General features: G+C 39.4%; 1 protein-coding gene across 3 annotated transcripts in view; it reads left to right on the forward strand.

Annotated features, from left to right (window-relative positions):
* RSPH9 (radial spoke head component 9) overlaps nt 1-16,282 on the forward strand; it is a 41,199-nt gene that overhangs the window by 4,045 nt on the left and 20,872 nt on the right. For all 3 annotated transcript variants that reach the window (XM_056818298.1, XM_007483982.3, XM_001362741.4), the window contains exons 3-4: nt 15,025-15,154; nt 15,952-16,098. In XM_056818298.1, the coding sequence (XP_056674276.1) occupies nt 15,025-15,154; nt 15,952-16,098 (277 nt within the window). The remainder of the gene's footprint in view (nt 1-15,024; nt 15,155-15,951; nt 16,099-16,282) is intronic.

Consider the following 16,282-nt stretch of genomic DNA (forward strand, 5'->3'; position numbering starts at 1 on the left):
GGAAGCCTGACCTTATCCTTTGTTGTGGTGATTCAGTCACATATGACTTCCCCTGACCCCATGGATTGTAGCTATCTGCGGGGTTTTCTTGGTGAGGATACTGGAGTGCTTTACCATTTCCTTCTCCAGTAGATTGTTTGTCAGACAATCAGAGGTTTATTGACTTGCCTAAGATCCCACAGCCAGGACGTATCTGAGGCTGGATTTGAACTCAGGTCCTTCTGAGTCCAGCCCACTGAGCCACAGCTGCTTTTCAAAACTTTTTTCCAGGTAGTTCCTTTTGCCTTTTCTTTTGGGGCACATGAAGCAACTCTGCAGATCACCCATGAAGGGCAAGTTGCCTCTATGAGACTCTAATGTATTTGTATGTCAAGGGCCATAGGATTCTGGTAACAGCATTTCATTATTCTTTCATTTAACCTAATATTTATCAAGAGCTTATACTGTCTATGAGAAACTTACTAGAACTCCCTACTAGGAGTGAACATTTTATTGGGGGAGATAAATGTATACAATGTTCTAAATTGACCAAATAAATTAATTCAGAAAAAAAGAGGAAGATTTTGGATTTTATATTCAGAAGACAAAGGGGAGTCCTTTGAGTTTTGGGCATTGAGGAATGATTTGGTTATACCTGTGCTTTAGGAATACTACTTCAGCAGTTCTGTGGTGAAAGGGAATTGACTGGAGACAGGGTGACCAACTTTAAGGCTATTACAGTACTAGACTAGGCATGAGATATTGGGGGCCTAAGAGTATGATAGGAGTGTGAGTGGTGGTAAAGGATGCAAATGATATGGAAGAAGAGTCAGTTACAGCTGGGAAATGATTGATTCTCAAGAGTCAGTGGTGATTGAGGTTGCCCACCAGAGTGACTAGAAATGTGATGGTTTGCTGCTTCTTATGAGGTGTGTAATTAGAATCTGTTACCCTAAAAGCTACAATTCCCAGCCCCCCCACTCTGCTTATGTTACATACTAACATAGGAAAGATATAAATTTGGTATAGTTCCGCCTCTTGCTTGCTTATCTTCCTGTAAGGGCTGTGGTGGAGTGGGCTTTTTAAAATTTAAGTCATTCAGAAGAAAGCATGTGAATTAAATATAAATGGTACTCCCCTATCCCAGTAGACTCACCTCTTTAGGCTGGATGCCATTAAGTCATGTGACTGAATAACTGTGTGACAGTTCCACTTCTGACAAGTAGAAGTCCTCATGGGTGATATGCCTGAAATTTAGGATGGGGATATCCAAGGAGTAGGGGGAAACTAGCTTTATAAACCAACAAAGAGAAGCTCAAACCTCTTTTTTTCTTCCTGATCAGGAGCTAGCAGCTGGCGCTTTCTCTTTGGCCTAATCACACAGAGGGGGAAAAGAAGAGTAAAGTTGGAGGGATTTATAGGATCAGGTGAAGGATTTTTAAAGAGAGAGATGTGGGTATATTCTGAGATGGAAAGAAAAGAGGCAGTAGAAGGGAAGATTAGAAAAAAAGAGATGATGGTAGAATTGGGATCAGCGAAGGATGGCGACAGTGGGGTGGGGGTGGGGGTGGGGGTGGTATTTTAAGCCATTTTATTGGATGAAATAAATTATTATTTTTATTGTTCATAAGGAGATGAAACCTGTTCATCAGAGACTGCAGGAAAGGGGAGGCTGATTAGAAAGGATTCTGAGATGGCTAGTAGTGGAGAAAAGGTGTAGTTTAAGACTTATTAGTAAAATAGTAAAACAGCTGAGGAAGTCTCCAGGTGTAACGACTTTTCGTACCACTGGACCCAGGCTTCCAATGCGGAGAGAGTGGGACTGTCTCTGTGCATCAACTTTTCCACTTAAATCTCCTTCACGCACAAGTGTTTTTGTGCACACTCATCTATCACAGATGAAAACGCACAAAGACAATCATCCTCGGTTACACAGAGACTACTACTATATGTAGATAGATCTGTGCTTACCAAATCTGAGGGTATGTTTTGGGAGAAGGGTACTAATGGCTGAGGATACAGGGACAGGCATCCAGGAGGAGGGAGGTTTTGAAGGAAGCTAGGGATTCTTTTTTTTTTTTTTAATTATTATTCTTAGATTTTTCTTCAGTTAGATGTAGAAACAATTTTTGACAATTGTTTTCTGACATTTTGTGATTCAGATTTTCTCTCTCCCTCCTTCACCCACTCCCCAAAGTGGTAAATAGTCTGACATAGGTTATATCTGATTTCATACAGTACATATTTCCATATTCTCCATGTTGTATCACATATCCCATGACACATATCTAATAAAAAGCTCATGAAGGAAATCAATTGAAGAATAGTGTGTTTTGATCTGCAATCAGTCTTCAACAGTTCTGGGAAACTAGGGATTTTTTTTTTAACCCTTACCTTTTGCCTTAGAATTAACACTATATATTGGTTCCAAGGCAGAAGATTGGTAAGGGATAGACAATGGGGGTTAAGTGACTTGCCCAGAGTCACACAGCTGGGAAGTTTCTGATTCAGATTTGAACTCAGGACCTCTGATATCTAGGCCTGACTCTCAATCCACTGAGCCATCTAGCTGCCCCTGGAGCTAGAGATCCTTAAAGGTAGAAATAAGTGGGGAGTGCATTTCAGCAATGGAAGATGGTCCTTGCTAAGGCCCTGAAATGGAATATCCTATAGATAGGCATAATAAGCCAGGCAGTTGGATGAATGTGTGGAGGAGAGTTTGGTAATAAGCCTGGCTAGGTAGGTTGGAGCCAGATAATGATAAGACTTTAAATTCCAAACAGTCCATGTGTTATCCTTAAGACAATAAGGAGGGAAAGAACAACTAATCCCAATACTATACAAAGTATTTGACAGAATAAGCAAAGAAGGAGTTCTACCAAATTCCTTTTATGACACAAATATGGTACTGATTCCAAAGCCAGGCAGGTCAAAAACAGAGAAAGAAAACTACAGACCCATCTCCTTAATGAACATAGATGCAAAAATCTTAAATAGGATACTAGCAAAAAGACTCCAGCAAGTGATCACAGGGGTTATTCACTATGATCAGGTGGGATTTATACTGGGAATGCAAGGATGGTTCAATATTAGGAAAACCATCCACATAATTGACCATATTAACAAGCAAACCGACAAAAATCACATGATTATCTCAATAGATGCAGAAAAAGCCTTTGACAAAATACAACACCCATTCCTATTGAAAACACTAGAAAGTATAGGAAATAGAAGAGACTTTCCTAAAAATAATAAACAGTATATATCTAAAACCATCAGCAACTATCATCTGCAATAGGGACAAATTAGAAGCCTTCCCAATAAGATCAGGAGTGAAACAAGGATGCCCATTATCACCTCTATTATTTAACATTGTAATAGAAACACTAGCAGTAGCAATTAGAGAAGAAGAAGAAATTGAAGGTATTAAAATTGGAAATGAGGAGACCAAGCTATGACTCTTTGCAGATGATATCATGGTCTACTTAAAGAATCCTAGAGAATCAACTAAAAAGCTAGTTGAAATAATCAACAACTTTAGCAAAGTTGCAGGATACAAAATAAATCCACATAAATCATCAGCATTTCTATATATTTCCAACACATCTCAGCAGCAAGAGTTAGAAAGAGAAATTCCTTTTAAATAACCCTAGACAATATAACTTAGGAATCTATCTGCCAAGACAAACATAGGAACTATATGAGCACAACTACAAAACACTTTCTACACAATTAAAACTAGATCTAAATAATTGGAAAAACATTGATTGCTCATGGGCAGGATGAGCTAACATAATAAAAATGACAATCCTACCCAAACTAATTTACTTATTTGGTGCCCTACCCATCAAACTACCAAGAAACTTTTTTTTACTGAATTAGAAAAAAACATAACAAAGTTAATTTGGAAGAACAAAAGATCAAGAATATCAAGGGAAACAATGAAAAAAAAAACCGTGAAGGAAGGTGGCCTAGCAGTACCAGATCTTAAACTGTACTATAAAGCAATGGTCATCAAAACAATATGGTACTGGCTAAGAGACAGACAGGAGGATCAGTGGAATAGACTTGGGGTAAGTGACTTCAGCAAGACAATCTATGATAAACCCAAAGATCCTGGCTTTTGGGACAAAAGTCCACTATTTGACAAATACTGCTGGGAAAATTGGAAAACAGTATGGGAGAGATTTGGTTTAGATCAACATCTCACACCATACACCAAGATAAACTCAGAATGAATGAATGACTTGAATATAAAGAAGGAAACTCTTTTTTTAAAAAAAAAAAAAATTTTATTTGATCATTTCCAAGCATTATTCGTTAAAGACATAGATCATTTTCTTTTCCTCCCCCCCACCCCCCCATAGCCGACGCGTAAATCCACTGGGCATTACATGTTTTCTTGATTTGAACCCATTGCTTTGTTGATAATATTTGCATTAGAGTGTTCATTTAGAGTCTCTCCTCTGTCATGTCCCCTCAACCGCTGTATTCTGGCAGTTGCTTTTCCTCGGTATTTCCACTCCCATAGTTTATCCTTTGCTTATGAATAGTGTTTTTTTTCTCCTGGATCCCTGCAAATTGTTCAGGGACATTACACCACCATTAATGGAGACGTCCATTACGTTCGATTATACCACAGTGTATTAGTCTCTGTGTACAATGTTCTCCTGGTTCTGCTCCTCTCGCTCTGCATCACTTCCTGGAGGTTGTTCCAGTCTCCATGGAACTCCTCCACTTTATTATTCCTTTTAACACAATAGTATTCCATCACCAACATATACCACAATTTGCTCAGCCATTCCGCAATTGATGGGCATCCCCTCGTTTTCCAATTTTTGGCCACCACAAAGAGCGCAGCTATGAATATTTTTGTACAAGTCTTTTTGTCCATTATCTCTTTGGGGTACAGACCCAGCAGTGCTATGGCTGGATCAAAGGGTAGATATTCTTTTGTCGCCCTTTGGGCATAGTTCCAAATTGCCCTCCAGAATGGTTGGATCAGTTCACAACTCCAACAGCAATGAATTAATGTCCCTACTTTGCCACATCCCCTCCAGCATTCATTACTTTCCTTTGCTGTTATGTTAGCCAATCTGCTAGGTATGAGGTGATACCTCAGAGTTGTTTTAATTTGCATCTCTCTGATTATAAGAGATTTAGAACACTTCTTCATGTGCTTGTTAATAGTTTTGATTTCTTTATCTGAGAACTGCCTATCCATGTCCCTTGCCCATTTATCAATTGGAGAATGACTTGATTTTTTGTACAATTGATTTAGCTCTTTATAAATATGAGTAATTAAACCTTTGTCAGAGGTTTCTATGAAGATTTTTTCCCAATTTGTTGTTTCCCTTCTGATTTTAGTTATATTGGTTTTGTTTGTACAAAAGCTTTTTAGTTTGATGTAGTCAAAATTATTTATTTTACATTTTGTGATTCTTTCTATGTCTTGCTTGGTTTTAAAGCCTTTCCCCTCCCAAAGGTCTGACATGTATACTATTCTGTGTTTACCCAATTTACTTATGGTTTCCTTCTTTATGTTTAAGTCACTCACCCATTTTGAATTTATCTTGGTGTAGGGTGTGAGGTGTTGATCTATTCCTAGTCTCTCCCACACTGTCTTCCAATTTTCCCAGCAGTTTTTATCGAATAGTGGATTTTTGTCCCAAAAGCTGGGATCTTTGGGTTTATCGTATACTGTCTTGCTGAGGTCGCTTTCCCCCAGTCTATTCCACTGATCTTCCTTTCTGTTTCTTAGCCAGTACCAAATTGTTTTGATGACTGCTGCTTTGTAATATAGTTTAAGGTCAGGGACTGCAAGGCCCCCATCATATGTGTTTTTTTTTCATTATTTCCCTGGATATCCTTGATCTTTTGTTCTTCCAAATGAACTTTGTTATGGTTTTTTCTAAATCAGTGAAAAAGTATTTTGGTAGTTCAATGGGTATGGCACTAAATAGATAAATAAGTTTGGGTAGGATTATATTGGCTCGTCCTATCCATGAGCAGTTAATGTTTTTCCATTTGCTCAAGTCTAGTTTTAGTTGTGTGGCGAGTGTTTTGTAGTTGCGTTCATATAGTTCCTGTGTTTGTCTCGGGAGGTAGATTCCTAGGTATTTTATTTTGTCTAAGGTGATTTTGAATGGGATTTCTCTTTCTAGTTCTTGCTGCTGAGCTGTGTTGGAGATATATAGAAAAGCTGATGATTTATGTGGGTTTATTTTGTATCCTGCAACTTTGCTAGAGTTGTTGATTATTTCAATTAGCTTTTTGGTTGAATCTCTAGGATTCTTTAAGTAGACCATCATGTCATCCGCAAAGAGTGATAACTTGGTCTCCTCCTTGCCTATTTTGATGCCTTCAATTCCTTTATCTTCTCTAATTGCTACTGCTAGTGTTTCTAGTACAATGTCAAATAGTAGAGGTGATAATGGGCATCCTTGTTTCACTCCTGATCTTATTGGGAATGCATCTAGTTTATCCCCATTGCAGATGATATTAGCTGTTGGTTTTAGATATATACTGTTTATTATTTTTAGGAATGACCCTTCTATTCCTATGCTTTCTAGTGTTTTTAATAGGAATGGGTGTTGTATTTTATCAAATGCTTTTTCTGCATCTATTGAGATAATCATGTGGTTCTTGCTAGTTTGCTTGTTGATGTGGTCAATTATGTGGATGGTTTTCCTAATGTTGAACCAGCCCTGCATCCCTGGTATGAATCCTACTTGATCATGGTGAATGATCCTTCTGATCACTTGCTGGAGTCTTTTTGCTAGTATCCTATTTAAGATTTTTGCATCTATATTCATTAGGGAGATTGGCCTATAGTTTTCTTTCTCTGTTTTTGACCTGCCTGGTTTTGGAATTAGTACCATGTTTGTGTCGTAAAAGGAGTTTGGTAGAACTCCCTCTTTGCTTATTATGTCAAATAGTTTGTATAGTATTGGGATTAACTGTTCTCTGAATGTTTGATAGAATTCACTGGTGAATCCATTAGGCCCTGGGGATTTTTTCTTAGGAAGTTCTTTGATGGCTTGTTGGATTTCAATTTCTGATATGGGATTATTTAAGAATTCTATTTCCTCTTCTGTTAGTCTAGGCAGTTTGTATTTTTGTATATATTCATCCATTTCTCCTAAATTGGTGTATTTATTGCCATATAATTGGGCAAAGTAATTTCTAATGATTGCCTTAATTTCATCTTCATCGGAGGTGCTGTCCCCCTTTTCATCTTTAATGCTATTAATTTGCTTTGCTTCCTTCCTTTTTTTAATTAGATTGACCAGTACTTTGTCTATTTTGTTTGTTTTTTCAAAGTACCAGCTTCTTGTCTTATTTATTAAATCAATAGTTCTATCACTTTCGATTTTATTAATTTCTCCCTTAATTTTTAGGATTTCTAGTTTGGTTTTCTGCTGGGGGGTTTTAATTTGATCGCTTTCGAGTTTTTTCAATTGCATTTCCAATTGATTGATCTCTGCTCTCCCTTGTTTGTTAATATAAGCATTCAGGGATATGAATTTACCTCTGATTACCGCTTTGGCTGCATCCCAAAAGGTTTGAAAGGATGTTTTGCCATTGTGATTTTCCTTGATGAAATTATTAATTGTTTCTATGATTTCTTCTTTAACTAAACGGTTTTGGAGTATCATATTGTTTAATTTCCAATTGGTTTTAGATTTGGTTTTCCATGTACCATTACTAATCATTATTTTTATTGCCTTGTGATCTGAGAAGGCTGCATTCATTATTTCTGCTTTTCTGCATTTGTGTGCCATGTTTCTGTGACCTAATGTATGGTCAATCTTTGTGAATGTGCCATGTGGTGCTGAGAAGAAGGTGTATTCCTTTTTATCCCTATTTATTTTTCTCCATATGTCTATTAATTCTAATTTTTCTAAGATTTCATTCACTTCTTTTACCTCTTTCTTATTTATTTTTTGATTTGATTTATCTAAATTTGATAATGGTTGGTTTAAGTCTCCCACTAGTATGGTTTTATTGTCTATTTCTTCCTTCAATTCTCCTAGTTTCTCCATTAGAAATTTGGGTGCTATATTATTTGGTGCATACATGTTGATTAATGATATTTCCTTATTGTCTAGAGTCCCTTTTAACAGAATATAATTACCTTCCCTATCCCTTTTGATCAGGTCTATTTTTGCATTGGCTTTATCAGATATCATGATTACCACTCCTGCCTTCTTTCTATCAGTTGAGGCCCAGAAGGTCTTACTCCATCCTTTAATTCTGACCTTGTGGGTGTCAACCCGCCTCATGTGTGTTTCTTGAAGACAACATATGGTAGGGTTTTGGATTCTAATCCATTCTGCTATTCGTCTACGTTTTATGGGTGAGTTCATCCCATTCACGTTCAAAGTTATGATTGTCATTTGTGGACTCCCTGGCATTTTGATAGCCTTCCCTAATTCTAACCTTTTCTTCTTCATCTCTACCTTTTAGTCTAGTGATTTACTTTGAATCAGTCCCCCTTGTCCCCTCCCTTGATGTTTCCCTTTTTAGTCCCTCCCTTTTTGTTCCCTCCCCCTCCCCCCTCTCTTTCCCTCCCTTTTTGTTCTCCCTATCCCCCTCCCCCCGTTGGTTTTCCCTTCTCCCTACCCTTGTTGGGTAAGATAGAATTCAAGATCCCAATGGATCTGGATGTTTTTCCCTCTCAGAGTTGATTTCCCTGAGTTTAAGGTTTAAGTAAAAAAAAAAAACCTCTCTCTTCCTCTCCTTCTTATAGGAGTTTTCTTCCCCTCCCCTTCCCATGTGAATCTTTGTGTGAGAAAGATTATTCTATTTGGTCTTTCTTTACCCCCTATTTATACATTACATTTCCCCCACATATTAGTATACATAGATTGATATAAATGTAGTCCTTATAGAAGAGAGTTTGAGTAAAAGAAGAAGATAACATTTTCCCCCTTTCCTTAATATTTACCTTTTCAGGTATTCCTTGCTCTTTGATTTTCGGTATCAAACTTTCCACAGAGCTCTGGTCTTTTCTTTGCAAAAAGTTGGAAATCTTCTATTTTGTTGAATGCCCATACTTTCCCTTGGAAGTATATAGTCAGTTTTGCTGGGTAGTTGATTCTTGGTTGGAGACCCAGCTCTCTTGCCTTTCTGAAGATCATGTTCCATGCCTTACGATCATTCAGAGTAGAACTTGCAAGGTCTTGTGTGACCCTGATTGGCATTCCTTTATATCTAAATTGTCTTTTTCTGGCTTCCTGTAGGATTTTTTCTTTTGTTTGATAGCTTTGGAATTTGGCAATTACATTCCTGGGAGTTGTCTTTTGGGGGTTTAGTGTAGAAGGTGTTCTGTGAGCTCTGTCAGTGGCTGTATTGCCCCCTTGTTCTAGAATCTCTGGGCAATTTTCTTTGATTATATCTTGTATCACCATATCGAGTTTGGTGTTTATTTCTGGCTTTTCTGGGAGTCCAATTATTCTTAAATTATCTCTTCTCCCTCTATTTTCCAGATCTGTCACCTTGTCGGTGAGATATTTTATGTTCTCTTCTAATTTCTTGGTATTTTGGCTTTGCTTTATTAATTCTTGCTCTTTTACATGATCGTTGTCTTCCAGCTGCCTGATTCTGGCCTTTAAAGCCTGGTTTTCCTTTTCAGTTTCATCACACCGGTTTTGTAGATGCATGAATTTCTTTTGCATTATTTCCCACTTTTCCTCCCAGAAGGCTTCCATCTTTTTGGTCATTTCTGATTCAAATTCTTCATGGGTTTGTGGAGAGTTTCCATTTCCTTTGGAAGATTTTGGAGCATTTTCTTGTATATCTTCTTCTATCTCCTCTGTATTTTGTATTTTGGCTCCATAGAATGTGTCCAAAGTCGCCCTTTTCTTCTTATTTTTCTTGGTATTTTGGGGCTTCTGTGCTTCTGTGGAGTTTGCCATCTCTGAATGTGGAGGATTAGCTTTTCTTATCTCTGTCTGGTGTTCAGAGGCTTTAGTCCTGGGCAGATTGTCGGTTCTATGAGGTTTCCCTGGGTTAAACTGAATATGCCTCACTGGAACTGGAGTGGAAGGGTCGGACCAGAAGGCCACACTCTCCCCTGGCTCTCTGGGTCGGGTTGCTTTCCGGAAGTTGCCTTCAGAATAGTTGGCCGTGAGGCTGTTTCGTCGGCCTGCGGGGGGATGGGCTGCGGCTTCCCGGAGCTCCGAGTGCAGTGACTTTCACTGAGACTTGGATAGCAGGATCCAGCCTGTGAGGCTGTCTTGCCGGCCCTGAGGGTTGTTGTTGTTTCAGACAAGCCTGCTCTCTTGGGGGGAGCTCCGAGGGCAGTGACTTTCACTGGGGCTCGGATAGAAGGCCCTGAGGGTTGCTGTTGTTTCAGACAAGCCTGCTCTCTTGGGGGGAGCTCCGAGGGCAGTGACTTTCACTGGGGCTCAGATAGAAGGCCCTGAGGGTTGTTGTTGTTTCAAATGACCCTGCTCTCTGAGCTGGGCGGGGCTGCGGCTTCCCCGAGCCTTGGACTCTGAGCTCCTACCCCTTAGGTCCAAGTGATCTCGGGTTCTGGCTTTTGAGGGGGGCAGTACCTTTTGATCCGGGTCCAGGTCCAGGGGGAGGATTCCCAGGGTCTATATGCTGTTGATCGTTTTGAATTTCGGCGCCTTAGGAACTTATAGTTTGAGATCGGTCGGGAAGGGTTTTCCGGAGATCTGAACTTTAGCTTTCTCTAAGCCGCCATCTTGACCGGAAGTCTCTATTCAAGAAGGAAACTCTTAAGTAAATTAGGTGAACATAGAATGGTATACTTGTCAGATATTTGGGAAAGAAAAGATTTTAAGACTAAGCAAGAGTTAGAAAAAATTACAAAATATAAAATAAATAATTTTGTTTACATCAAATTAAAAAAGTTTTTGTACAAACAAAACCAAAGCAACCAAAATTAGAAGGAAAGCAACAAATTGGGGAAAAAATCTTCATAACAAAAACCTCTGACAAAGGTCTAATTACTCAAATTTATAAAGAGCCAAATCAATTGTACAAAAAAATCAAGCCATTCCCCAGTTGATAAATGGGCAAGGGACATGAATAGGCAATTTTCAGATAAGGAAATCAAAACTATCAATAAACACATGAAAAAGTGTTCCAAGTCTCTTATAATCAGAGAAATGCAAATCAAAACAACTCTGAGATGCCACTTCACACCTAGCAGATTGGCTAACATGATAGCAAAGAAAAGTAATAAATGTTGGAGGGGATATGGCAAAATTAATACATTGCTGGTGGAGTTGTGAATTGATCCAACCATTCTGGATGGCAATTTGGAACTATGCCCAAAGGGCATTAAAGACTGCCTACCCTTTGATCTAGCCATAGCACTGCTGGATTTGTACCCCAAAGAGATAAGGAAAAAGACTTGTACAAGAATATTCATAGCTGTGCTCTTTGTGGTGGAAAAAAAATTGGAAAATGAGGGGATGTCCTCCAATTGGGGAATGGCTGAACAAATTGTGGCATATGTTGGTGATGGAATACTATTGTGCTCAAAGAAATAATGAACTGGAACGACCTCCAGGAATTGATGCAGAGTGAAAGGAGCAGAACCAGGAGAAAATTATACACAGAGATGGATACACTGTGGTACAATTGAATGTAATGGACTTCTCTACTAGCAGCAATGCAATGATCCAGAACAATTCTGAGGGACTTATGAAAAAGAACACTATCCACATCCAGAGGAAGATCTGTGGGAGTAGAAACACAGAAGAAAAACAACTGCTTGATCACATGGGTCAATGGGGATATGATTGGGGATGTAGACTCTAAATGATCACCCTGGTGCATATCAATAATATGGAAATAGGTCTTGATCAATGACACATATAAAACCCTGTGGAATTGCATGTCAGCTATGGGAGGGGTCTAGGGGGAGGGGAGGGAAAGACTATGAATCTTGTAACCATGGGAAAAGATTCTAAATGAACTAATTAAATAACAATTTTTTTAAAAGGCAAATAAGGAGGGACTTGAGAAATATGGCCAGACCTGTGTTTAGTAATATCAGTTTGGCAGCTATGCAGAACATCCTCAGGTGGAGCATCAGAGTATCAGAGAGGGAGAGACTGGATACTAGAAGACAAATTAGTCGCCTATAGCCATAGTCTAGACAGTTAGAGGTTCTAAGGGCCTATGCTATGGTGGTTGCAATGTGAATGGAGAGAAAAGGATGGATGGGATTCCCACCACTAAATTGGAAATAAAGGATAATTCTTGATTTGCTATCTTCCTTGCCTTTCATCTCATCTTCCCTTCTTCTGAGCAAATAGCAACTTCTCTAAAGCAATAGTGTAAGTAAAATGTTCCTTTTGCTGTGTGTACATCTTTCTGGCCTTTTCCCTTTTGGTCAGCCCATTCTCCCTTATCATGGAAGTCTCCATCTTCCATAGCCAGACCTCTGAAGCTACTACCTGAAAAAAAAAGCCTGTATGCTAGGGCCCCCAAATCTGATAGTACCATAGATAGGAAGAGATTTCTCTAAGGGAGAGTAATGTCACAAGGGAGAAGAGTATCTAGGACAGTAGTCCCCAAATTTTTTACATAGGAGACCAGTTCACTGTCCCTCAGACCATTGGAGAGCTGGACTATAACCCTAACAGTAAACACAGTGTGGAATCCATTCCCCCAGATTGCTGCTCACCATGCTGCCGTCTTCCATTGTGCAGTCACATAATCCTTTGCATGGCGCCTCCATTCTAAGGCACCACAAAAAGGATTATGTCACTGCAGTGCTCCTCTCACTGACCACCAATGAAAGAGGTGCCCCTTCCAGAAGTGTGGTGGGGGCTGGATAAATGGCCTCAGTAGTTTGGGGACCCCTGATCTAGGAGAACATTACAAAGTGTGTCAAATGCAAAGTTGAGAAAGATTAAGTGTAAGAAAAGTCCATGAAATTTGAGATCTGGTCATTAAAAGATCATTGGTTTCAGTTGTGTGAAGGTTTGGAGGAAATTAAGGGTGCTAAAGGCAATGGATATAGCCAGTGTTTTCTAGGAGTTAGGTTGTGAAAGGGAGGAAGATATAGGATGGATGATAGTTTAAGGTTTTTTTTTAAGAATTAAAGAGACAGGTATATTTGTAAGCAACAGAGAGAAGTCATTATTAAAGATTAGAGAGAAAGAGAAAGGATGATTGGGGGGGCGGCAGTCTATTGGAAAACAGAGGAATGGGAATCAAGACAGTTTCAGAGACTCATGATGAAAAATGCCATCTTTTTTAAAATAATATTTTTTCTATTACATGTAAAAGCATTAAAAAAAAAGTTTTGTTTCAAATTTTTTCCCTTCTTCTAACCTTCCCTCCCTCTCTGCCCTTCCCCCTTCCTGAGATGGTAAACAATTTGATATAGATTTTACATGTGTAATCATATAAAATATTTTTCTATATTTGTCATTTTATGGGAGAGATCTCAAATGGAAAAAAAAGAAGAAAGAAAATGAAATATAAAAACGTTTCAGTCTGCATTTGTTAGGGTCCGAGTTTTCGCCCACCATCACCACGGAAGATCAATAGACAATGCAATTAGCAAGAGGGTCGTTTATTGAACTGGTGTGCACCAGGAGCACACCAGGGGAGCTCCACCAACAATCGTCTTTGTGGATGCTAGGGTTAATATACCTTCCAGCATGCATGGTCCCTCAGTCCCTATCTGGTACATACCATTGTTGGAATGTTTGCCAGCATTTATGGCCCCTAAGTTCTTATCTGGTACCTGCTGCTGGGACCTTTGACATACTAACTTCCAAGGCTCGGCAGTTTCCTGCTCAGGCCTCCCTCACATTCAGATTCCCTGGTTACCTCTATTGGAGGGTAGATGGCATTTTTCATCATGAGTCTCTGGGACTGTCTTAGATCACCGCATTGCTGAGAATAACTGGGTCACTCCCAGGTCAAGAAATATTGCTGGCACTGTATAGAACATTTCTGGTTCTGCTCACATCACCTCGTATCAGTTCGTGTAGGTCTTTCCAGCTTTTTCTGAAATCATCCTGCTCATTATTTCTTATAGCACAATAATATTCCATAACTATCATATGCCACAACTTGTTGTCATTCCCCAATTGGTAGGCAAACCCTCAGTTTTCAATTCTTTGCCCCCACGAGGAGAGTTGCAATAACTTTTTGTACAAATTGATTTTGGATCTCTTTAATATTCCTTCTCTTCATCTCCATTTCTTAGAACTCTTATTTCCCTTAAAGCTCAGCTCATGTGTCCCCCTTTATCTTATAACCTTCCTGTCAGGACCTCTCCTCTGCCCCCATCATTCACTATATTATAAGTTTATTTCATATCTCTTCATTAAAATTCAAGGAGGGACTTTATTGTCTTTGTATCTTCCTCTCCCCCCAATCTAGCCCTTAATATACCAATTATCAAATATCTGTTGAATTGAATTTAGATCTCCTATTGGAAGGAGACAGATAGAATTCTGAAGTGAGTGGGGCCAAAGGAGGAAGATATGGAATGCTCTTCAAGACTTGGTGCTAGCAGGTATAAAACAAAGGGCATCCAATGCCCTAAGATACAATTGACAAAGAGATCCCTTTTGTCCATCATTGTTTGCATAGCATCAGCAGGACTGCTGGCTGCCTGATGACAATTATCATGGCCTTCTTTCTTCCTTGCCGATCATTCAGGCTGTCTAATGTCGTCTGTTCTTTGCCTTCTGCTTCTCTCTGCCACTCTTATATTGCTTTGCCTAATGTCTGCATTCTTCTTTATACTGATCAAGGCTTGCCTTGATGTTCATTTTAACCAGTTTTTACATATATCTAAATATGAGGAATAGTAGGAAACAATATGTGAAAAGGGGCCCAAATAGTCTGGTTTTTCCCCAGGTCTTTATCCCATGAGATGGTCTGGTACCCACAGTATGTGGATCTGATTTCCAGTCACTCTATTGTTAATTGGCCTAAATCCTAGTCTAGGATAGCTGGTAAGGGGGGAAGGAAGAGGCTAGGGGAAGGGAGGGTCCCCAGGTCCATGATCTGGTACTTTTCACAGTATTTCTTTAGATCCAAATCAAGGAGGAATCTCGCCTAGTGTCAGTCATTGATCAGATTGATAAGGCAGTGGCCATCATCCCCCGTGGAGCCTTCTTCAAGACCCCCTTTGGACCTGTTCATGTCAATAGGACCTTTGAAGGTAAATTTCCCACATCCTCTCCCAAAGCAACCTTTATTTCTTTTATTATTAAAAAAACACACACCTTCTGTGTTAGACTCAATACTATAAAAGGGCTAGGCAATAGGGGTTAAGTGACCTGCCCAAGGTCACACAGCTGGGCAGTGTCTGAGGCCAGATTTGAACCTAGGACCTGTAGTCTCTAGGCCTGGCTCTCAATCCACTGAGTCACCTAGCTACCCCTACTTTTACTTCTTTTACCTTGAAGGAGAGCATAAGGGGGAGGCATGGGTATGAAGTCTCAAGGTTATAATATGGCACATTCTTGGGAATCATCTATAACTCTTTGTCTATTTCCTTAGGGAAAGATCAATGACTGCTCCCCTGGACATTGCCCAGTGGTATGGCCTTATACAACTAAGTAGCTGACCCACAATTTTTTGTTGCTAGAATAGCTTGTCACATACTGTTGCTCTGGCTCCTGATTCTTTCCCTAGCCTGGCCACTACAGTGTCCATGGCCTTGATTTCAACCTTATTTTTCTTTACTCCTTTTCTTTGGTGCCAAGGTTGGCATGGAAGACTTATTGTCCCATTTCCTATATCAAGAGAGCTGTGGTATTTTTTGTGGGCAGGAGTCAGAACATTAGGGAATGGAGATTGGGGACAGGGGACTTGATTCTCTCCTTCCTCTTAGGACTGGGCTGGGGATGTTCCACAATTCTACCTTGTATTCCTGTAAATCTTAGTGCTGCTTAGAATAAATGGAAAGCCAGTGACTTTTAATGTGATTGACCATCCCCATATGCCTCTTCTCAGGATTAACTCTGGCAGATGCCAAGAAGCTCACTTCCTACTTCCATTTCACGGAGCCTATAGAATTAAAGAACAAGAGCCTGCTGGAGAAAGCTGATTTGGACCCTTCCTTAGACTTTCTGGACAACCTAGAACATGATATCCCTAAAGGTACTAGCATGCAGTCACAAGAACATTGTAATTGTCACCGAGTGAAATCAGTATGCCTTTTAACAATAAGGTTTTGTTTCTGATGAAGGAACTGAGGGAATATGTGTATATGAGTATGTATATGTGTGGTTCTCCATGATAAAATCCTTGGATCTTAGTAGGTGCTTTAACATCCCTTACTTCA

Source organism: Monodelphis domestica, chromosome 2, assembly GCF_027887165.1.
Source record: "Monodelphis domestica isolate mMonDom1 chromosome 2, mMonDom1.pri, whole genome shotgun sequence".
Classification (NCBI taxonomy): Eukaryota; Metazoa; Chordata; class Mammalia; order Didelphimorphia; family Didelphidae; genus Monodelphis; species Monodelphis domestica.